This window comes from Onychomys torridus, chromosome 4 (assembly GCF_903995425.1).
Source record: "Onychomys torridus chromosome 4, mOncTor1.1, whole genome shotgun sequence".
In the NCBI taxonomy this organism is placed as follows: domain Eukaryota; kingdom Metazoa; phylum Chordata; class Mammalia; order Rodentia; family Cricetidae; genus Onychomys; species Onychomys torridus.
Window position 1 is genome coordinate 106,665,796 of NC_050446.1, and position 24,241 is coordinate 106,690,036.

Here is a 24,241-nt window from a genome sequence, read left to right on the forward strand (position 1 = left end):
CAAGTATCCATAAGATTTAATCAGGCCTTTATACGAGATGGGGGGTGTCTATGTAGTCCTGGCTGGCTTAGGAAGAGATCGCCTGCCCCTTGCCTCTGGGCTGCAAGTATTTTAAAAGCTACATCCCAAACAAGACTACTCATACTAGAAAATTTTTTGTATAACCTAATCACACAGACTAAAGCTAAACCGTTTTTGTTATCTCTATGATGTCTTAACTCCAGGATGCTTTAAAATGGGAGACCAAAAACCCATTTACATAAAAGGGTAACTTTCACTCAGAGTCCAACAGACATGGTTCAAAAGACACTGCTTTTTGACTTTTGAAATTCAGTTAACTTTATTTAAATTGAAAAACATTTCTTGAAACTGCATTTAGCATCAAAATCCTTTATAAAATTGCCAGTATTTCTAAAGCAGAAATATTTATGTTAAAAGAACCAGTTTTTACTTTGGAGTTTATTCTTTAGACAAATGGTGGAGAATAGAGAGGAAAAAGTAGGTTATTTACAGAAGATATCTACATATGTACTCAGGTACAAACTTGGTGACAGAAGAGACTTCAAAACATGCTGGCATCTCAGAAGATGTTCTCCAAGACTTCGTTTTTCTCAGATTCTAGCAATGCCTAAGATCCTTCTTCATCCTCGATCTTGGGAGCCAAATAGTACTTTAAGTGTCCCATGTCAGAAATTTTATACTCTACAACTGAAAAGACAGGAAAAATTAATTACCAAGCAGTACTATAAATACCACACTACAAAACAATGTTCAAACTTAATATCTTACCAAGGGGTACATCTGCAGACATACTGAGTGTTACTGTAGGAGACAGTGGAGTGGCTTTTGTGAAAAAGTTCAGGTACCTCAGTGCAAAAGTTAGCTGGACTGGCTCATTCATCTCTATGGCTACCTGGAGGAGAAAACAGGCTCACTATAGACATCAAAAACTTATACTAAATTAGTTCATAATATACAGTACAAAACAAAACAAAAACCTTTATCACTTTGGAGGGTTTTATGAAAATTTTGAAGACTGAGGAAAAGAAATGTATTTAGCTTGTCTCTCCCACAGAACCATACCTCAAGCAACCAAGACAAAGGAGGCTGCTGTTATACAGATTGCAAACACTAATCTCTTCCAAAAAATATAGAGGGGAAAAAGAAGTGGAATGACAGCTAATCAGTAAAGCACTTGACTAGTAGGAGTAAAGTCCTGGGTTCAATGCCGAACACTCAATTCCCACCCCCAAAAGTACCCAGGGCTGGAAAGCTGGCTCAGCAGTTAATACTCGATGCTTTCCCAGAAGCCCCAAATTTGGTTCACAGCATCCACAGCCAGCATCTCATAACCAACTCTATTATCACCAATTTTATTCAAGTCCCAATTCAAACTAATGAAGTAAGGAGCATGTGAATTCTGAAAAATTCCTTAATTTTCCTTGTAGTAATGCTTATACTTCAAACAAAAATACTTATGAATTAAATGTCTTGAGATCTGATGGCAGGGAAGTAGAAATAATTCAGCAGACAGATTAAAATTAAGAACCAATCCCTATGGATTGTATATATATCTATGTTCTAATCCTTAGTTATACATTTATTTTAAATTCATGCAGAAGGCAAGAAAAGAATATATTAAATACTTTGTGATAAGCACTCGAGTTTCACTGTATTTTTTTTTTTGTTTTTTTTTTTTTGAGCTGAAGATCGAACCCAGGGCCTTGCTAAGTCCCCAACCCGAGTTTCACTATATTTAACACTTAAAAAAACAAAACAAAACAAAAGACAAAACAAAACAAAACAACCAAAAACTTTTTTAGTTCAGACTTCTGTCTGCAATTTAGAGTGTTTGATGCTTAGGCTAGATGGCAAGACTTTTTAAAAAACTGAATACAATTATAAAAAAAATGTTGTATGAAGTCTATTTCCTTTGTTCCTGTGGGTACTCTATATTAAGCCCTGTTGCCTGCGACTCAGTCTGCTTTTGTACCATTAAATGGGCTAGCAAGTGAACCTCCAACACATAGAGCTTCAAGAATTTCTACACGATCAACTCTTTTACAACCCCCAACCATTTTCTTCTGCTCACTTGCTAATCCTCACTTCTTTGTCAGTCATTTTTAGGTTGGATTTGTAGCTTTCCAACCTCATTGGTGAAAGCATATGTGGCATATGGCATCATCTGAGTTCAAAGAGCCTGATCTACTCAGACTCCATCTCAAAAGCTAGGGCTGGAGGGCTAGCTCCATAGTGAAGCTTTCAGACATTGGTTGGGCAACAACTCTTACTTACAGCTTCCTCCTCTTTATCAACATTACTTGTTTGTGACAACTTAATGTTTCCATTTCCAAGCTCTCCACTTGCAGAAAACTTCACCCCGTCCTTTGCACAGGATATTACAACAGCATCTCCAATATGGCTAAGGTCTCGGCATATGCGTGCAAATTCACCAGAAGGCATCTTTACTACACAGCTGTACTCCTGTTCCTGTAAATCCCAAAGTTAAAGGTCAGTAAAGAGAAGTGTGAACACTGCTTCACTTCTCTCAGAACGCAAAACTTCTGATTTCTTTACAACTCAATTTTAGACTCTCATAGCTTAGGGAAATCGTGTCATTCCCTTCAATACACAACCCCACTTTGGAACATGCATCAGCTGATATCACAACTTGGTAAAATGCATCATCAAAAACAAGATACTCTCAGCACCAGGAAGGCAGAGGCAGCCACATCTCTGTTGAGTTCAAGGCCAGCCAGGGCTACACAGAGAAACCCTGGCTTGAAAAACCAAAGCAAGATACTCACCGGGATTCCAAGTTGTTCAACATCTAAATCCATTAACTTCATTTCATAGTCTGAAACTTTCTCTTGATCTAACAAAAGAAAGCAAATGTTACTGAAGCACACATTCCTATCTATGGCGTAAAATTCACAACCACAATTCTGTTAATATTCTTAGTTTTGAGAAACAGAACATTATACTTTGCTTTCTGTAACAACTGTGCTTTAAAGATGTAACTTACTTGGTGCTTCAAATACTAGCGCTAAGGTATCAGCATTATCTTCAGCTCTTAATGTAATGATGTCTTCATTACCAGCACATTTTAGTATTTTGGACATGCTAGAAAACAAGACACAGGGCTTATCAACACATGTGCTCAACAACTATATTTTTAAAGGCAATTACAAGATGTTACCATTTCACACCCACCCCGATGTAGGAACTGTTAGAGGCTAAGAGTACCCCAAATCCTCTCACAGGATGAAGTAAATCAGGAATATGTGAACCTTAAAAAATGGCTTTGTAGCTGGGCAATGGTGGCAAAAACTTTTAATCCCACCATGGAGGCAGAGGCAGGTGGATCTTGAAGTCAGCCTGGTCTACAGAGTTCCAGGAAAGGCAGGACTGGTTCATGTTTCACAGAGAAACCTTCTCTCAAAAATACCAAACCAAAAAAAAAAAAAAAAAAAAAAAAAAAAAAGAACAGGCTTCGTAAAACCCCCTAAAAGGTAATATGCAAGGAAACATTTTTGAACAGGGTGTCCTTGGCTTCCAGTAGGAGTGTGTCCATCACCTCTGGTCTTTTCAAGTGTATACAGGTGGCACTAATCTAGGTACCTGTAGCAAAATTAAGTCATACATAGCCCCTGAATACGTATACAGGTGGCACTAATTCACGTAGCTGTAGCAAAGTTAAAAGCTAAGACTGTTAAATTTTCTCACAAGTGATACGTAGTGAGATTCTAGAACCCGAAACAGAAAAAGCCCATGGTCCAAGTGGACAGTACCACATTTTCACTAGAACACGTTTCATGGGCAGGTCAGATTAACCAGGACCAGGTTGTGCCACTGAAAATAAAAAGGCTGCAGGCACTTAATGAGCAGGACTCAGCAGGCATTTTCCCGCCGACACCCGTTATGTGGCTTTGGCGCGGAAACTGCGGGTTCGCGGGGCCGCCAGCGCGGGCTTTTCGGAAACGCGCGCTTCGCGGGGTTCCGCCCCCCGCCCCGCAGACCAATCAGAAGGCGAGGATGACCACGTCAGCCAATGAGGACACGGGGCCGGAGCCCCGCCAAGACCCGAAGCGGGAGGGCTAGGGCCCAGTTCCCGCCACCCGCTCACCTGGTGAGGTTCACGCCCATGGCCAGGTTGCGGTCGCAGCGGTAGGTGTCGAAGCCTTCGGAACGCAGAGTGAGCTGCACCAAGGAGACGTGCGACGAGTCCATGCTCTGCAGGTTCACGCCGCCCGAGCTGATGTCCCAGCAGGCCTCATTGATGAGGTCTTTGAGAGCCTCCAACACCTTCTTCAGGATGGAGCCCTGGACCAGACGAGCCTCGAACATCGTGGCGGAGTCGCGACGACTAGATGCTAGAGACTGTAACAGGAGCGAGAGCTAGCCGCTAAGGTCTCTCGGTTGGCGATGCAGAACTCGCAGCGAGGACCCGGAGGGAAGGACTACCAGCCCGCTGCGCCCGCAACCGTTTAATGCTGCCGCGTCCTAGGCGCGCGCTCTTCCCGTGCGCGAGGAGCGCGACGTCACAGCGGTGCCCCACCCATCTCCCCTTCAGGACCAATTGTATCCTTGTTCCGCTCAAGGCCCGCCCCTCTGCGTATACAGGGGCGGGGCCGCGGCGTGCGAGCGTGGGAGGCGTAGGGCATGATGGGATCAGCGTAGGCTGTCGTCAAGGCCCAGCTTTGTGGCTCCGGGTGGGTGGGTGCTGTTTCTTTCCTAAAACGTTTCCGCGCCACGGAAATGAAAGTCACATGCAAGCAGTGCGCGGCGGCCCGCCTAAAGCCGAAGCATATACATGCTTCAAACACTACAGAACGCTTTCCTTTTACTACTGCGTAAGCGAAATTCGCAGCAAAATATCGAGTCATAAAGAGGCCACCATATCTTAACAACCTCAATTTCATATCACTTTACTGTGTGCGTCGCTCTGAACTTTCCTCCCTAAAGATTAAAGAATACTTCTTGCCATGAACGTGAACACTTCTGCAAAGAACCCCAAAGTATTACTGTCTCTCAAGATACATAATCCATAGGTGCCACCTAATTTGTTTCCTGTTACGCCTGCTTCCCTTATTTTCCTGTGTAATTAGTGTTCTCATCTTAATTTTAGGTTGGAGATGAATCCAGCCTGAACCCCCATCTAGGCTGGGGGGCATGAACCCAGGGCCTAGACAGATCTCTTTGAGCCAGACGCTGAGCACCATTAACCTCACTTTGAAATCTGTACCTCTACCCATTCGTGAAAGTGTCCGCTATTAACAGGTGGAACGACTCTCAGGTGTTTCTGGGCTGCTGCGTTTTGTTTTACTGAAATTTCTTTTTCCTGTTGATTACAAGGTTGAGGAAAACTGAATGCAGATAATGAACACCAGCTACAAACGAATATAAAGCTAATTGATTTTCTACTTCTAATATTTTTTCTTTTCGTTTTTGGTGATGGATAAAATATATTTGATACTGAAAGCGTAAAATGTTAATGTGAAACTCCACAGCTTCTATTTCGAATGCTTCTAACTGTATAGAAGTTCATTGAGTGTATAGACTTTGGTGTGTGTTGTTTTTATTTGCAAGTTTTTAAAATAAGGTTTATAAAATTTCAAAAACTTAAAAGGAATGTTTTAGCTGCTCAGAGTGGTTTACAACCGTAATTCCAGCACGTGGGAAGACTGAGGTGGGAAGGCCTGGAGTTTAAAGTTGGCTTGGACGTCTACCAAGACTGACACAAAGCGGGGTGGGGGGTGGGGTGGGGGGGGGTTATGATATTTTACATATGATAATGTTGATCACGTATCTTGTATATTTATCTTTTCCTTGTTTACAGCATTTCTCTTTAGTTCATCTTGTTTGTTTTTGCTTTTCCTGTCTCGGAGATCTAGCCAGAAAATTTCATTGAGCTACAACCCCATTCTGCTAAGAGGCTAGCCTCAAACTCATTCTGTTGTCCATTCTGGCCTTGACCTCACAATCCAGTGCCACAGCCTCTGGAGTAGCTGGGACTACAGGGCTGTGCCACTAAGCTTAACTCTTTTGTTTCCCCCTAACTCTTTAGTTGCTTTAAATATCTTATCTTCGTTTGTAGAATTCCTCAGCTTCCCCCCCCCCAATATGTCCATGATCCACAACATCACAAGAGAGACAGAGAGGCATTTGCTTATGCTCTTACATTCCGAGTTTCTCACTCAGTTGCTGCTACTGCTGTTTTTAATGTATTACACTCTGCTTTGTTCGGACCATTGATGCAGCAACTCCAGCGTACCAGTCTAGGGCTGGAGGGGGTGGCTGCTCTTGCAGAGCCTTCAGTTCCCAGCACCCACACGGCAGCTTATAAACCTCTGTAACTGAACTTCTAGGGAACCTCACACCCTCTTCTGGACTCCAAGAGCACCAGGCATGCACGAGGTATACAGATATACTTGCATACAAATACTCATATACATAAAGTAAAATAAGAATAATTTTAAAAAGAATGCTACTCTGTTGTCTCTGGAATTTCTTCCAAGCCCCTGCCATCCATTTGTAAGTTTTGATGTGGGCACTTTCTTGCTTTATTAACATTCATTCCTATGTGGTGCATGCAAGCTGGTGTATGGAGGTCAGACGAAATCTTTCAAGACTTGGTTCATTCCTCCACCATGTGGATCCCAGGATCGAAACTCAGGTTGCCAGGGTTGGTGGTAAGTGCCTTTACCTGCTAAGCCACCTTGGCAGCCTGAATTATTCCTTCACATATCAAAATATAAGTGGAGTGGGGCTTGCTTGTAGGTTAGTGTTACTATGTGTGTGGTTAGGACCTTGGGTTAGATCTCTAGCACCACAAAAAAATAAAATAAAATAGCTACATACATTTGTGAGGATTTTCTTTTCTTGGGCATCTTAAAATCTTATTTCCGCCAGGTGGTGGTGGCGCACACCTTTAATCCCAGCACTCGGGAGGCAGAGCCAGGTGGATCTCTGTGAGTTTGAGGCCAGCCTGGTCTACAGAGCGAGATCTAGGACAGGCACCAAAACAACATGGAGAAACCCTGTCTCCGCCCCCCCCCCCAAAAAAAATCTTATTTCCTTTGTAAACCATAGAATATATTCTTTCCCACCCATGGTACTGCTTTGCTGACAATAAATGTGCATTTTCTGTTGCTCTGTCTCAGTGCGAGGGGGCTTACATAATATTTTCTTTAATGCCTAGTCACAGAGTAATCATTTGAAAGACTGTTTTTTAATGCTGGGAACTGATGTCAGGACCTCATGCAAACTAAGCATGAGCTCTGCCACTGAGCCATACCCCAGACCCCTGAAGATATTTTAAATGGCACATAAACTCAGTTGGCATGGTACCTGCAGTGCCCATGAATTAGTTGCAAACAGGTACTTAAAAATAGCTACGCTGTAGTTGGAGAAAGCCTGCCTGAGGAGGGAGCATTTTTCCAGAGACGCTAGCTGTTTGAAGAGCGGAAGAAAGAGCAGAGGAGGCTGAGAGAAGAGAATGATTGAAATGGTGTTAGGGCTGGGGTTGTAGCTCAGTGGGAGAGTGCTTGCCAAACACACACAAGTCTCTAGGTTCCATCCCCAGCACACACACACACACACACACACACACACACACACACACACACACACGGGGGGGGGGGTGGAGGAGAGGGAAAGAGACAGAGGCATGCTGAGATGTGCAATTCAGTAGCTGTGGTAGAACTCAGAGGTTGGCATGGCGGGAATATAAACAGTGGGGGGATGATGCAGGTGAGGTTGCAGAGAGAAGCAGGGTGGATCATGAGGACTGTGTCTGTCCTTTGTAAGCACAAGGAAACGTTAAAACAGACCCCTCCACTTTCAATACAAAGTCTCTCTGTGTAGGTTAGGCTACCCTGGAACTTGCTACATAGCATAGACTAGCCTTAAACTTAGGACCCTTCCACAACATGTCTTTGAAATGACTCAATTTACATTTTCGAGGAATCTCCTTAACATTTAGAAAAGATATAAATATATTATGCACATTTTTAACTGATGCCTGATTAAACTTGTAGAATATATCTATGGACTCTTCCCAATAACCATTCTTCAAATTCCAGGTGAAGAATTCAAATTTAAGCTAGGTGTGGTGACAAAAGTTGGTGATGAAGTGAAAAGAGGAATTATCAGATACTGGTTTATTGATTTATTTTATGAAAGCACTGCTTGTACTGCGTGTTGTCAAACATAACTTCATCTTGCTACCTAGAACAGAATGACCTGGACAAGGACGGAGACAGTTGAAAACTCCCAGCTCCAAGGCAGTCGTTGCCCTTAGCAACCTGACTACAAAAGCATACACCTGTCAACTGTAACCAGCAGAGGGCTAAATGCCATGCATGCTCTGGAAGAAGTCCAGCTTGCTTGCCTGCTCACCTCATCCTATGGTTCTAGAATATAAAAATGAGAATGCAAACTGGACTTGGGACTGAAGTCTTTTTTGTTTGTTTGGTTTGTTTGTTTGTTTGTTCTTTCTGTGTAGCCCTGGCTGACCTGGAATTTGTTCTGAAGACCAAGGTGACCTCAGAGATCTGCCAGCCTCTGCCTCCCGAATGCTGGGATTAAAAGAGTGCACCACTACTGTCCCGAGAGGATCAGGAGTTTGAGGTCATCCCTAGCTACATGACAAGTTTGCAGTCAGCTTGAGCTACATGAGACCTTGCCTCCTCCCCCCTTTGCCCCCCGCCCAAAATGAGAAGGGGGTGGGGGTGGGGGCTGTCAAATTTAAGTTCAAATGAATGTAAATTCATTAAGAAAAATATTTTGGTAAATTCTTATGAGATCTTGTGTTGTGTAGTATTATTTTAAGATGTGTTACATTTGTTTAATGTTGCAAAGATGTGTTGCATTCTTTTATGTTCTATTTGTTTAACCCTGTGAAGCTGTGTTACTGTGCCTGTCTAAAACACCTGATGGTCTAATAAAGAGCTGACCAGCCAATAGCAAGGCAGCAGAAAGGATAGGCAGGGCTGGCAGGCAGAGAGAATACATAGGAGGAAAAATCTGGGAGGAGAAGAAGGAGCAAGAGAACAAGGAGCAGAGGATGCCAGGGGACAGCCACCCAGCCAGCCATGGTGTAACAATGAAAGTAAGATTTATAGAAAGGTGAAAGCCCAGTGGCAAAACGTAGATGGGATAAGCCTCCGTGTGTGATTTATTTGGGAGCTGGTTGGTGGGCCCCTCAAAAGAGCCAAAAAGAGTAAATAAGTAAAAACAACCAACAACATTTTGGCATTCCGACACGGGATCGTACGAAGCTGAACAACCTTTTGGCGTGCCAGCGTGAGGCTTGACTACCCCTAGAGCCTGAGAAAGCTGAAAAGAAGAGGAAAGAGGGCACAGCAGAGCACTTGACTGCCTTTCCCCATGCTAGACAGAAACAAACAACTAGGTAAAAAGTGCCCGCCACAGTGCAGGGCACTGGCGTTCCATAACGGGGGGTTGAATGTGGTTTCAGGTAAAACAAACCTCCAACCAGGCCTGAAGCTTTAGGCTTGGTTCTCACAAACCTAGAAGCGGGCAAATCCAGCCAAGAGAGCACCTTGGAGGATTCAGGTGTAGCTTAGCAGTCCTAAAGTTTGTTCGTGGGGTCAAAAAAGACTAGAGATAAGCAGTGAAAGAGGTCCAGATGAAAAAACCTCTAAATGGGTTACAGTGTGTTTAACAATATGTGTGGCCTTAAGAAAAGGGGTATGTATACTCATAAAGAAAACGAATAGTTTAAAAATAAAGTATTTAAAGAGAGAAGTAAAATAATAAAAAATAGCCACATAGAGCTGGGATACACAGGGAGTCTGGATCCTGTATGTTACTATGTTGACTTTGAATTTTTTGATTGTTGATAAGCAAACAACAGCTGCTGGGAGACATGGGATTGTGAGCAGGACTGCTAGCTAAATTGAACCAACCTAGCTATTTTAGGGCTACTATAACTTTAAAAAAAAGTCATAAAATATATTTGTCAAATGGAAATAAAAAATGCTTTTGAGTTTTGTTCCCACAGACAAGGGGTTGTGGATTCCTTTAGGAATAATATGGAGGGCTGGCGAGATGGCTCAGTGGTTAAGAGCACTGGTGGTTCTTGCAGAGGTCCTGAGTTCAATTCCCAGCAACCAACCACATGGTGGCCTACAACCATCTGTAATGAGATCTGGTTTTCTCTTCTGGCCTGCAAGGACACATGCAGGCAGAACACTGTATACATAATAAATAATAAATCTTTAAAAAAAAAAAAAGGAATAATATGGATCAGGTTTGATCAAGGGAGACCTCCTGAACCTTGACAGGTGATATCTATCAACGAAGATTATAAGCTGGTCTTCCCAGGATTTGGCCATTATCTCAAATTTTCTCTTTGGGATTCTAAAGATAACTTAGTCCACAGACAGCAGGAGGCAATATGGAGAAAACTATGCCTACATTTCCAAGACTTTGGGAGTATGATAGCCACTGAGTTATCTCTCTAGTCTTGTTTTACCTGTCTGTCTGTCTGTCAGTCTATCTATCTATCTATCTACCTATCTATCTGTTTATTTAGTTAGTTTTTTGAGACAGGGTTGAGGTGATACAATGTGTACCCTAATAAAATTTGCCTGAAGATCAGAACAGAACAAGCCACTAGATTAAACCTAGAGGCCAGGCAGTGGTGGCACATACCTTTAATCTCAATACTTGGGAGTCACATGCCTTTAATCCCATCACTTGAGATCTCTCTTGCCTTTGCTTGGGAAGCACATATATCTTTGATCCCAGCTCCAAGACGGAAATGATATGACTGGGCAGAGAAAGGTATATAAGGCGTGAGGAGACAGGAACTAAAACTTTTCAGGCTGAGGAGTCCTAAGGGTAAGATGTGGCAGTGGCTTATTCCTTTGTCTCTCTTATCTTTCAGCATTTACCCCAATATCTGGCTCCGGATTTTTTTTATTATTAAAAAGTCCAAATTAGATTTCATATTACACAGGGTTTCTCTGTGTAACAGCTCTAGCTGTCCTGGAACTCGATTTGTAGACCCGGCTGGCCTTGAACTCACAGAGATTCACCTGCCTCTGCTTCCTGATTGCTGAGATTAAAGGTATGTGACACCACTAATTGGCTTTTTCCCCCTTTGGTTTTATTTTGTAAAATGATATTTATTTTATTTTGGTGTATTGTGCACCTGCATGAGTTTATGTGTACATGTGGACCATGTGCATGCAGGAGCTCCTGGAGGCCATGAGAAGAAGTTGGAATCAGAATTATAGGCAGTTGTGAGCCATGTGAGTGCTGAGAATCAAGCAAATGGCTAGGCAAGACCCACAAGTGCTCTTAACCATTGAGCCTTCTCTCTAGCCCCATATTTCAGTTTTTGGGATGGTCTCATGTATTCTGGGTTAGACTTGAACTCACTATATAGATGAAGATGACTTCAAACTTTCGATTCTCCTTTCTCATATTGGTATTACAGATGTGTACCCTCTTACCACACCCAGTTTGTATGGTGCTGGGGATTGAACCCAGGCTTTGTGGATGCTAGGCAAGCACTCTACCAATTGAGCTACAACCCTAGCTCAATTGGTAGAGACTGGGCTTGAAATGGAAGAGCTGAGCTTGTACAGACCAATGCAATATTCTTCAACTACATGATTGGTACTCAAAAGGTGTGGCTCTGCACACTAATACCTTTACTTGTCCCAAAGGTGTGGTCACTCTGAACTGATGCTCTAAGTCCTTTAGTTTGGTAAGCAGAGACAAATGGTGAAGGTCAAACTGGTGTTCACACAGACTTCAAAGCATTTGTAAGAATTTTATAATTATCTCCCGCATGTTTATTTTAGAGACAAGAGCAGCTTTTGTGGTCTGAAGGCAGTGATACCTCTTTTTTTTTTTTTTCCTAACAAAACCAAACCAAACCCAAACCCAACAAAAACATCAACAACCAGCCAAGCAGCAAGAGCACCCAAGTATTTGGGCAAAGCTGTTAAACAGGAAACAAAATTCAGAGTTCAGAGGTTCTGAAGGCTGTCTAACTATTTTACTGTCACTTTGAAACGTCTTAACAAGAACTTCAGAATATACTCAAAGACCAGTGCTATTAATGTCTTTTTTCCAGATATTTTCTGAAAACTCACAACTCGGATCAAAATCGCTAGGAAACAATCTTGCCTGAGGTGAAGACCTCTTACTGTTAGATTACAGTGTGGTTTAGGCCTGGGAGTCCCTGGTTTGCACAGGGCAATGCTGGCACAATACTGGTGTTACTGAGTTCAGGCAGCCCCTGAGAACAGTGGCTACAGGGTGATTTTGGTAACAAACATCTGGGTTCTAATTCTTTAAAAAAAAAATTATTATGTAGTGTTCTGCCCGCATGTACACCTGAATGCCAGAAGAGGGCGCCAGATCTCATTACAGATGGTTGTCAGCCACCATGGTTGCTGGGAATGGAACTCAGGACCTCTGGAAGTGCTCTTAACCTCAGCCAGTGCTCTTAACCTCTGAGCCGTCTCTCCAGTCCCCTGGGTTCTAATTCTTACTAGTTATTTTGTAGTTTCCAGCTAAATGCTTTTCCTCTAGAAGTTTAAAATCACCAACTGATTAGGCTGTATCAGGGATATAGGGGAGCCATAGAAAACATTCCTGTCAGCCAAAACATCTTCCAATAATCAATTGCAGGAAAAGCTCACTGATACAATTTGTTAACATAAGATAGGCTTGGGTTCTATCTTCAGCACAAAACGAGACAAAGACTTAAGACAAGAAATTTGTAATACTTTGGATGATCTTACCTGCAAAAATCATTATCTATCCATTTCCAAGTGTGTGTGCAGGTTTTTTTTTTTTTTTTTTTTTTTTTTTTTTTTTTTTTTTTGAGACAAGGTCTCATTGTGTAGCTACTACATAGATCAGATCCACTTGTCACTTGTCTCTGTCTCTTCACTTGTGCTGGGAAGAAAAAAGGCATGTGATTTGAACGAGACAAACCAACCAAAGCGATTTCTGAGCTCGGTGCCTAAACGGAATCAGTGCTCACTATTTACTAGCAACCACGGCTTGGCAAGGCAACGTGCTCTGAAGTTTGGGTTTCGTCTCCGCTGCGATGTCTCTTGTTCAGCGGTCCACCTCACTTGGACTTCAATCTGAGAGCCGCAAGGGCTGGCCAATCTCGACCGCTGAGAGGCGCTGTCGTCTCCCAGTAACGGGTTACCATCAGCGCGGGCACACGCGGTAGGACGCAAGCGCCTATTGGTTCGTCGTGCCCCTCCCTCCTGTCGTTATCCAATGAGCGCCTCGAACTCCGCCTCCCCCTGTCCCGCTGCTCCGCCCCCTGGCGTCTAGGCTCCCGGGCCGAGATGGCGGCGGTGCGCGTGCGCGCTGGCTTACAGCTTCCCGGGAGGAGGAGCGAGCGGCCGCTGGGGAGGCAGCGGCTCCCCTCTCCCGGCAAGGGCGGCGGCAGCGGTGCTGGGCGGGGCCGGGCTCGGGGCTAGCGGCGCGGCTGCAGGGGCTGTGCGAGGCACTGCGGGGCTGCGAGGCGCTCGGGCCCGCGGAGAGGCCGTGCGCGCTCAGCCGACCTCCGCGGCCACCGCGCTGCTCGCTCTGGGTGACGTCGTCCCGGGGTCCCCAGCATGACCGAGCTACGGCAGAGGGCTGTCCGCGAGGACGCACCGCCGGAGGACAAGGTAGAGGCGTCGTTGAGTGCGGGGGACGCGGGGAGGGTGCCGGCACCCGCAGCCTCGTCCTCTGACCTTTGTCGCGGCCTCAGGCACCAGGCCTGGGCTGCGCAGAGGGTCGGCCGGCGTCCTCCGCTCGTGGGGACCGCCGCCTGTGGGCGCGGGGAGTAGCGCGTGAGCTCTGAGGGGTGGGGGGTGTCCACGCCTTCCCTAGGCCTTCCTAACGTGGAGACCGGACACCCCACAGACCTTGCCTGGGGCCCCGCGAGTGCGATGTAGGCTCACCGCTCGTTTAACAAACGCTGCTGTTAACTGGGGAGTGGGGAGACTTCAGGCCATAGCATTTGTCCCTTGGGAGGTTAAAACCCTTTCTTGAGTGTGATTAACGCATGAAATCTGTTGGGTTCTGTCAGGGAGGCATCTTGATTCACGTGGTGTGCCGTCCGCGTTAATAAGCAGGTGTGTGCGTGCTCCCCATGGTGGGTTTGTTTACTGCGCCAAGTGTGGGCATTGATGGGGTAAAGGAAGAAGGTAAGGAGGAGGCCATTTTGGCAGGGACACAGCCAATGTGGGGGCGCTCCTTTGATTGAAAGTGCAAGGATTGTGTGGAGAGAGTGGTTGTGTCACTGTGGACGTCGTATGGCAGCGTGTTCGCCTCCCGACTTAGCAGTGGTCAGAATCAGTGATGGGCAGAACACATTGTGGGATCCTGGACCAGAATGATGGAGACTGATTAACCCAGGGTTGTCAGCTGGTGACCTGCAGATGCTTTCCTAAGCCCACAAGCTGTTAGGGAAATAAGGGTTCTTCTGATGGTTTCTAGCCTGTCTTCAATATTGGAGCGTTTGCCGCGTTTCCTCTGATGAATAGTTGATAGCGTTTAGTAGCTTTTTGTTTGTTTGAGACAGGGTTTCTCTGTGTAGTCCCGGATGTCCTGGAACTGGCTCTGTAGACCAGGCTGGCCTCAAACCCAGAGATCTGCCTGCCTCTGCCTCCCGAGTGTTGGGATGAAAAATGTGGGCCACCATGCCCCGCTTAATACCCCACCCCATGCCAGTTTTTATACATCAAGCCTTACAGCACCCACTTTTGTCCTCTGGACTTTTGTTTGGTTTTAGACAGAATCTCTCTAATGAAGCTCTGCTAGCTGGCTTGGACATCATCCATTTCTACCTACCCTGTGCTGGAGTTAAAGGCATGAGCCACCCAGCCAGCTTGTACCATTTGGCTATGTTTGAATTGATTAGAGAGATCGTCAGGAAGGAAATGAGTGTAAGCTTTGGTGACAGTATGCCAACAGTAATTTTACTAGGAAGAATGTTCCAGATGAAAGATAAAGGGCTTAAATAACTATGTTACTACTGGGAAAGTGGATCATCAGAGGAGAGCTCCCTATCCCTTTGGAGACAGCTTGGGGCTGAGAGGTCCAGACTTAGGAGGATCTTGCAAAGACAGTACTTAAAAAAGAGCCAGGCAGATCTCTGTGAGTTCGAGGCCAGCCTGGGCTACAGAGTGAGTTTCAAGAAAGGCGGAAAGCTACACAGAGAAACCCTGTCTCGAAAAACAAAAACAAAACAAACAAACAAAATATCTCTAATCTTCCCCTTGTGGTATGGTAGATTGGCCCTGAAGAATGCTGTATTCACCCTGGATACTCGAGGGTGAGTTTGAAGGCTACCCTGTGACCCTGTCTAGTGAAGGGTGACTGCATACTTAAAGTTAGTGGGGGTTCTGGACCCAGGAGGTATGAGAAGTGGGAGAAGAAAGAAGGTCTAGAGGACGTGGAGTCCCTGCAGAGGCCGGTGGATCTGAGTCCTCTGAGTGAGGCCACCCTGGTCTACAGAGCAAGTTCCGAGATAGTCAGGGCTACATAGAGAAACTCTGTTTTTGAGGGGGAGCCTGATAGCTGGTGGAATACAGTCTGCCTGTCTGTCTGTCTCTCTCTAAGTTAACTATAATAACTAGATAAGACAAAACCACTGTGATATTAGTAGGTGAAGCAGCTTTTATACTCCCCACCCAGCTCTTTGGCTCCATTCCCCAAACATTAAGTGCCAGTTGATTCTGCCATTCACATCCATATTTTATATAAGAAGCTCCGAGGAGCTGTCCAGCCTTAGTAATTACAGGTGCATTTAAAGCACGTGTGCAGCGATAGGGGCTTGTGGTTGTGAGGTCTGCTAGGTATATGCTCCCTAAAATATAGCAGTTATGCATTCTGCTTAAAAATTGTTGTAGGCAATTAGCTGATGCAGGGTAATGGTTACTTATATCTAAATTGTTGTGTATGGGATTTATACAAATACAAAAATACAAATTATTTTAGTGAGATAAAAATGGGATTTAAAAAATAAAAATCAAACAATAAAAATATTTTTAATAAAGTACATTTAGGAAACAGTGTAATACATTATTTTCTTTTGATGAATATATGTAATAAAATTTTTAAAAATCTTAATTTTTTAAAAAGGATTTGTTTTTATTTGTGTTTCTGTGCCTTTTTAGGGAAATGAAGTTGTGGAATTTGAACTCTGTTACTTCATAGTACAAGAATCCAGGGAACATTTTTCAGGTCATTTCTTTAAAGAACAATTTTGAAAGATTCCTCAAAATGTTACAGTTGCTAAGCTGTGTTTGCAAATCTGTCTCGTTAATAGACAATCATCACTATCAAAATAATCTGGAGAATGTGTTTATAAAAGTCAGAAGGTATTTCGTTATATTTAGCATCTGAGGATGGAATTCTCAAAGCCAGTTGCTAATAAAGGAAATGTTCTCTGAGATCTCGAGTCCCAATGCAGTTGCCAGACTAAGACCCTTGAAGTTAAGCTTTAGCACAGCTCTGTGCTGCCTGGCCATGTTTTCTCAGCACAGTTCAGGAAGCAAAAGGATGAAACTTGGACCAAAATACTAAAAATGTTTGGTTTGGCATTTCAGGAGACTTTTGTTATGGACTTAAATGGAAGGTTCTGGGTTTTCTGCTTTATTTAGATGCTGAAATGGTGTGAAAATTACAGCTTTAGTTGTTTCAAAGGCTTCCATTCAAGATGGGTAAAGTTAGTATAGATAGGTAGCAAGTTATTGATTGATCCGCCTATCTATTTATGTATGTATTTTTTAAAAATTTATTTATTGTGTATACAGTGTTCTGTCTGGATGCCACAAGATCTCATTATAAATGGTTGTGAGCCACCATGTGGTTGCTGGGAATTGAACTCAGGACCTCTGGAAGAGCAGCCAGTGCTCTTAACCTCTGAGTCATCTCTCCAGCCCTCTATTTATGTATGTATTTTGAAATGGTCTTTGTTCCCTGCTGGCACACAGGCTGGTCTCAGACTTGCTGTGTATCTCAGGCTGGTCTGGAACTGAAGTCCTTCTGTCTCTGCCTTCCCAGGGCTGGTCTTACAGGTATATGCCACACCTGGCTAGAAAGGAGAATTCATCTTAACTGCAAATTATCTACCTCGTGCCTGGGCTCTGCCACTTACCACTTCTCTAAGTCAGCTTGTCAAGCCCTAAACTCTAGGCGCTGAAACTGCATGTGCTCCCAGTCATCTGCCTGGATTCAGTGTGTTCACGGGTATACCCTCAGCATGGTGCATCGTAAGAACATGTCAGCTACTGTTGCTGCTGGTTAAAGTAGATTTTTGTAGGATTTCAATTATTGTTGTTATTACTTGTTTTGGCATGTGTTTAAACCTTCAAGTTATGTTTAGAATAATGCTTGACCTTCTGTGACCTGTTTTGAATTCATTTTCTTGATGAATTTTTCAGTGCTCAAATGCCACACTTTAACTGTAGAAGGAGCATTAGGGTTAGTATGTGCAGTCTTCTTCGGCTCCTTGGAACCTGGGAAAAGTGGATCCCAGGGCTTCAAGAACATTAGGCGAGTGCTCTACCACTGAGCCATATCTCCAGTCCTCTTTTTACTTTTTCTTTTATCAGAGAGTGCGTGTCATTAAGCTGACGAGGCTGGTCTTGAAGTTGAGCTCCTCCGGCATCAGCGTCCTGAGAATAGGTAGGCTACAGGTTTGTGGCACCAGGTCTGGTTGTAGTTGCCTTCTTCCATAGCATTAGCTAGGATATACTTCAAGACTCTCCTGAATAATTAAAGTGGTTTTCTGGTAGATTTTGAGAATAAACCACTGAAATCTTATTTTAAGAACTATAACTAGGTTTTCAGAAGCACAATTTATATCTAATTTTATAATTAAAAAAAGATTATTTTACTGGGCAGTGGTGGCACACACCTTTTAATACCAGCGCTTGGGAGGCAGAGACAGGTGGATTTCTGTGAGTTTGAGGCCAGCCTGGGCTACAGAGTGAGTTCCAGAAAAGCCAGGATGGTTTTACTGAGAAACTCTGTCTCAAAAAAACAACAAACAAACAAACAAACAAAAACAAAACAAAAGATTATTTTATATGTATCAGTGTTTTGCATGTGTGCCCACAGAGTCAAACAAGGGCATCAGATCCCCTGGGACTGGAATTATTTATTGATGGTTGTGAGCAGCCGTGTAGGTGCTAGGAACTGAACCATGGTCCTCTGTGCTATTGACTGCTGAACCACCCTGTGTGAGGCGTGCATTGGCACCTGTGGAGGTCAGAGGATAGCTTGAGGAATGGGTTCTTTCCTTCCACCTGTCGGATGCTAGAGATTGCATTTAGGTAGTTGGGTTGGCAGTAAACACCTCTACCCACTGAGTCATCTTGCTGGTCTTTATGTTGGTAAAACAATATTATTTTATTTTAAAGACTCAGTTACTTCCCAATTTATGACTACTTAAAAATCATTTTTCCCACAAAGCTAATTTCATTCAAAATACTCTGTATACATTTGCATATTTCTTTAAGTAATATAGCTAATTAGTTGTAGAGGGGTTGATAGTGTGAAGTTTTTTCTCTCATGTTGTAAAATGCTGTCTTTAAGAATATAGGATTAGGAGCTGGAGAGATGGCTCAACAGTTAAGAGCACTGGCTCCTCTTCCAAAGGTTCTGAGTTCAATTCCCAGCAACCACATGGTGGCTTACAACCATCTGTAATGATGCCCTCTTCTGGTCTGCAGGCGTACATGCAGGCAGAACACTGTATGCATAATAAATAAATAAATCTTAAAAAAAAAAAACAAAAAATGAAAGTATTTAAAAAAAATATAGGATTAATGCTTTAATTTACAGTCTTTAGGAGTTCCTATATTGATGAGTTTTGATTTGGAAAAAAAAAGCCTAAATTTTATCTGTTTTTCTTTATTCTTTAATTATTTTTTTTTTTTTTTGAGACAGAATCTCACTATGTATTTCTGGCTGTCCAGGAACTCTGTGTGTAGGCCAGGATGACTTTGAACTCAAAAATCCTCCGCCTCCTGAGTGTTGGGATTAAAGGAATGTGCCACTACTTGAGGCCTAATTTTCTTACGTAGTTATAAATAAAACGGTGCACAGTCATCTTTTTTTTTTTTTTTTTGGAGCTGAGGATCGAACCCAGGGCCTCTCGCTTGCTAAGCAAGCACTCTACCACTGAGCTAAATCCCCAACCTGCACAATCATCTTTTAAAATGTAAAAGCAAGTATGGTTTCAGTGTATGTAGTGAGTGTTGGGGAGAAGCCTGGTGGTCTAGTGATTAAGGTTTGGCACTTTAATCCCTGTGGTCTAGGTTTTATTCCTGGTCAGGAAAGCCTCTCCAGGCTGGGCAGTGATGGCACAGGCCTTTAATCCTAGCAAGTGGGAGGCAGAGGCAGGCAGACCTCTGTGAGTTTGCGGCCAGCTTTAGTGAGTTCAGGACTGCCAGGGCTGTTATACACTGTCTCAAAAAACAAAGCAAAACAAAAACAAACAGGAAAAGAGGGAGAGAGAAGATTAGACAATTCTCAGTCATTTGTTCTCTGATTTATATATTTTGAAGTCCATCCCTGAGAGCAGCCGCTGGGGCATCCTTGAGTGGAACTCCCTGTTTGGGCTTGGCCACCACAGAACGCCACTCAGGAGGCTCTTAGAGGAAGTGCTGGCTGGCATGACTAAGCATCAGAACTGTGTGTTCTAGCATTATCAGTCATTGGTGTCAGCAGCTCCCAGAACATTCTCTCTTCCAGTCAGCTTTGGACATTGCCTGTGGCTCTAATATACTTGGTGGCTCTGGTTGATGTTGATGTCAGTATGTCTGGGTCATATCTATAGTTTAGTTCCAGTATGTGTGCTCATGCTCACATGTGGGATGGAACCCAGGGTCTTGTACATGCTAGGTAGGTCATCTACCAACTGATCTATATCACAGGCACTATACCAGTTTGATTTCCAGTGATCCTTTTTCTTTTCTGATTTAAATAACTGTTTTTGTTTTTGGCAGGGGGTCAAACCCAGGCCATAATGGTTGCACTTCAAGTATTATATACCCCTAGTCCTTTAAAAAAAAAATTAAACAATTATTTTGTGTGCATGTATGTATGTAGTATTCTGTACCTCTAGCCCTTAAAAAAATTTCTCTCTTTCTCTGTGTGTGTGTGTGTCTGTGTGTGTGTGTGTGTGTGTGTGTCTGTGTCTGTGTGTGTGTCTGTGTGTGTGTGTCTGTGTCTGTGTGTGTGTGTGTGTGTGTCTGTGTCTGTGTGTGTCTGTGTGTGTGTGTCTCTGTGTGTGTGTGTCTGTGTGTGTGTGTGTCTGTGTGTGTGTCTCTGTGTGTGTGTCTGTGTGTGTCTGTGTGTGTGTGTGTCTGTGTGTGTCTGTGTGTGTGTGTGTCTCTGTGTCTGTGTCTCTGTCTCTGTGTCTGTGTGTGTCTGTGTGTGTGTATGTGTGTGTGTGTGTGTGTGTGTGTGTGTGTGTGTGTGTGTGTGTGTGTGTGTCTGTGTGTGTGTGTGTGTCTGTGTGTCTGTGTGTGTCTGTGTGTGTCTGTGTGTCTGTGTGTGTCTGTGTGTGTGTCTCTGTGTGTGTGTGTGTGTGTGTGTGTCTGTGTGTGTCTGTGTGTGTGTGTGTCTCTGTGTCTGTGTCTCTGTCTCTGTGTCTGTGTCTCTGTGTGTGTGTGTGTCTGTGTGTGTCTGTGTGTGTGTGTGTGTGTGTCTGTGTGTGTGTGTGTCTCTGTCTGTGTGTGTGTGCGTCTGTGTGTGTGTGTGTCTCTGTCTGTGTGTGTGTGTCTCTGTCTGTGTGTGTGTCTGTGTGTGTGTGTGTCTGTGTGTGTGTGTGTGTCTGTGTGTCTGTGTGTGTGTGTGTCTGTGTGTGTGCGTCTGTGTGTGTGTGCGTCTGTGTGTGTGTGTGCGTCTGTGTGTGTGTGCGTCTGTGTGTGTGCGTCTGTGTGTGTGTGCGTCTGTGTGTGTGTGCGTCTGTGTGTGTGTGCGTCTGTGTGTGTGTGCATCTGTGTGTGTCTGTGTGTGTCTGTGTGTGTCTGTGTGTGTGTGTGTGTGTCTGTGTGTGTGTGTCTGTGTGTGTGTGTCTGTGTGTGTGTGTGTGTGTGTGTGTCTGTGTGTGTGTGTGTGTCTGTGTGTGTGTGTCTGTGTGTGTGTGTCTGTGTGTGTGTGTCTGTGTCTGTGTCTGTGTGTGTGTGTGTGTGTGTCTGTGTGTGTGTGTGTGTGTGTGTGTGTGTGTGTGTGTGTGTGTGTGTGTGTGTGTGTGTGTGTGTGTGTGTGTGTGTGTGTGTGTGTGTGTGTGTGTGTGTGTCTGTGTGTGTGTCTGTGTGTGTGTCTGTGTGTGTGTCTGTGTCTCTGTGTGTGTGTCTGTGTCTCTGTGTGTCTGTGTCTCTGTGTGTGTGTGTGTCTGTGTCTCTGTGTGTGTGTGTGTCTGTGTGTGTGTGTGTGTGTGTGTGTGTGTGTGTGTCTGTGTGTCTGTGTGTCTGTGTGTGTCTGTGTGTGTAGGTAGGGAACACCCTACAGTAAGTGTGTGGAGGTTGGAGGACAGCTTTGTGGAGTCAGTTCTCTCCTTCCACTTCTATTTGTATGCCTGGGTTTGAACTCAGGTTCAAACCATCTCTCAGGTCAAACCCTTGGGTTTTTGAGACAGTCAGGCTAGCCCTGAACTCTTGATCATCCTGCTTCTGCTTCTTAAGTGCTGAGATTATAGGCATGCATCACTGTCCCCAGCTGAGGAACTCATCGAAAGTGACGCTTGCCATACATCTCATGGTGCACATAATCATTCTTGAGATCGTTTAAAGCGTCTGTGTCCATATTTCTCCGTTTCATAAGTGTCTGCCATTCTGACGCTGTATAGGCTGAGTGGATTCCTTCACACAGCTTGCTTGCCTGTGCTTGTGCTGTGACAGTTTCTAGTTCTTGACTGGCACAGGAGGCTGGGGGGTTAAAAAGTACAGCCCCTCCTCCAGTTTGGAAAGGAGACTTGGGCTCTTGACTGTTAAGTTTGCCAGAGTCTTGTTGAGTGAATACTGATTTGTTCCTGGCATTAAGCAGAGTTTCTGCTTTCCAAGTCTTGTTCTGTAGTAGCTGTCTGATTGGGGGAGTGGTCAGGTGCCCCCTGACCCTTTAGCCACCTTCCCTGTGGAGTCACTGATCTTTGACCGCGTGTTTATCCAGCAGTAGGGATGGCATTGGGTTCAGAGAGCTGCCCGACCTCGAAAAGAAAGTTCAATTTTATCCTGTTATTTCAGTGGCCGAGCTTGCTGGGTCAGGATTGGAAGGGAAGGGTGCTCTGGGAGGCACCTTTCTCCTGTTTGTGTTTCTCCAGAGACACACCCCCTTTCATAGTAAGCTGCAGAGCTCCTGAGGGCTGGTACCTGTGGAAAGGCCTGGCCTGTCTTGCCAAGATCAGATGTCCTTTTGATTTGGGAACTGTGGCATCAATCTCTTTGCAATAGAGTCCCTACAGAGCCATCTTGAGTGTTCTGTAGACTTGGCTGAGAGTTTGAAAAAGCCTTTGGGACTTAGGATCTGCAGGCTATGCTGTGTTTTTGAGTCTTTGATACTCAGAGATGCCGGTCATACACACCTCTCCACCCCCAGCTTAGTGACTCTTAGAGCTGTGTCTTCCTACCTTGTTTCCTAGTCTGAACGCACCCCCCGGCCTTTCGACAGTGCAAACTTGGTTGGTCTGGTATCTGAGTTTGTCATATTCTCTATAATGACCCTGTTCCTACAGTTGTTTACTCCTCAGCTAGAACCATGGATCCCTCAGCTACTAAGGCTTGAATCTGCTAGTCTTCGGGCCCTGTGGATGAGCTTGCTGTCAAATCTGACAACCTGAGGTTGATCCCTGAGTTCCACATGGTGGAAAATTGTCCTCTGACTTCCATAGGTGTGCCATGGTGTGCACACACACACACACACACACACACACACACTAAATTAATCTAAATTATTAAAAAGAAATCGGTTAGTCTTGTGTATCTCCTCTGCTCTTCTGCTCAGTCCAGGCCGGGACTCGGGTTCTGACCAAGTGTTTCCTGGATTTCTTAAGCTCCTGCCCTGGCACATCTCCAGGAGTTCAGGACCGATGCCGTCACCTTTAAACTCTCCCATTGAGCTTCCTCTGGCTCCTCGGGACTGGCTCCCAGCACCTGCTGTTCTAGCCCATCTGTGCTTGGCCTCTCTAGCCCTCTTGAAGCCACCCTGAGAACTGAGGAAGAAAGCATGGAGTCCTTTGTGTCTCCCCTGGTGCCACCTCCTGCTGGATGCCTCTGTCCTTGATCGTGGTCCTTGGCTCCAACCTCTGAAGTAGCTTTCACTGTCCTCCTCTTCCACTCTGGCTTGTTACATCCCACCTTCTCACCGGAAATGATTCAGGCCTATATTACAGAAACAAACGAATGTGTGCATGTCTGAATAAAATCTGTCCCTGAAGCCCTGAGAGACCCGACCACGGTTCAGCTCCTGTGCAGGCCGCCGTGTGACTGAAATGGTGGCCACGAGTTATCTTTCCTCGTGGTGCTGATGGAAACAATGCCCTTACGGTTCTTTGTAGACAGTTTTTCAAACTTATTCATGATTTTGAAGAAACAGATGAAGATAAAGATGCTTATTGTAGAAGCACCAAAAAGAGAGAGAGAGAAAAAGTCTTAATTCTGCTGTTTAGGTACCACTCTAATATTTTGATATATAAGTTATTTCATTGTAGACATTTTATACATTCTTGCATTCTGTGTATACAGCTGCTTTATGACTCAACTCATGATTTCCACATTTTCTAAAAATGTGATTTGAATATTGAGATTTTTAACTCAGTATTTTTTTTAAAAGAGATTTAGTTAATTTTATTTATTTTGTGTGTGTGCTTTGTCTGCATGTCATATCTGAGTACCAAATGTGTGACTGATGCCTGCGGAGGCCCAAAGTGGGTTTCAGAGTCCTTGGAGCCGGAGTTACAGAAGATGGTGAGCTGTCACATCAGTGCTGGGAATCGGACCTGAGTCCTCTGAAGAGCAGCCAGTGCTCACAACTGCTGAGCATCTCTCCAGCTCCTCAGCATCCTTAAAAAATCTTTTTTATTTTATTTATCTATTTATTTATTTATTTATTTATTTATTTATTTATTTATTTATGTGTATGTGGCAAAGGACAGTTTGTGGGACTTGGTTTTTTCTTTTTTCTTTGTGGGTTCTGGAGACTTAATTTAGGCCACCAGACTTGGTGTCTGGTG

At 44.2% G+C, this 24,241-nt stretch overlaps 2 protein-coding genes across 2 annotated transcripts in view; one reads left to right on the forward strand and one right to left on the reverse strand.

Moving 5' to 3' along the window:
* Nucleotides 1–327: 327 nt before the first annotated feature.
* On the reverse strand, nucleotides 328–4,525 carry Pcna (proliferating cell nuclear antigen). The gene is made up of 6 exons (XM_036184871.1): nucleotides 4,127–4,525; nucleotides 3,026–3,123; nucleotides 2,808–2,875; nucleotides 2,296–2,490; nucleotides 790–913; nucleotides 328–708 (listed from the first exon to the last, which is right to left on the reverse strand). Exons 1-6 carry the CDS (start codon nucleotides 4,345–4,347, stop codon nucleotides 629–631), a joined length of 786 nt encoding a protein of 261 aa, XP_036040764.1. The 5' UTR covers nucleotides 4,348–4,525; the 3' UTR covers nucleotides 328–628.
* An 8,809-nt stretch (nucleotides 4,526–13,334) lies between these two features.
* The window catches only part of Cds2 (CDP-diacylglycerol synthase 2), a 45,653-nt gene continuing 34,746 nt past the window's right edge, over nucleotides 13,335–24,241 (forward strand). The window contains exon 1 of the mRNA XM_036183615.1: nucleotides 13,335–13,679. Coding sequence (XP_036039508.1) covers nucleotides 13,626–13,679 — 54 coding nt within the window. The 5' untranslated portion in view covers nucleotides 13,335–13,625. The remainder of the gene's footprint in view (nucleotides 13,680–24,241) is intronic.

Excerpts from the sequence above, each read along its gene's own strand:
- Pcna (XM_036184871.1), bottom strand. The coding sequence starts at position 4,347 with ATGTTCGAGGCTCGTCTGGTCCAGGGCTCCATCCTGAAGAAGGTGTTG. Across the intron at positions 3,124-4,126 it reads ATGGGCGTGAACCTCACCAG|CATGTCCAAAATACTAAAAT; the intron begins GTGAGCGGGTGG and ends CTTGTTTTCTAG. Across the intron at positions 2,876-3,025 it reads GCTAGTATTTGAAGCACCAA|ATCAAGAGAAAGTTTCAGAC; the intron begins GTAAGTTACATC and ends TTCTTTTGTTAG.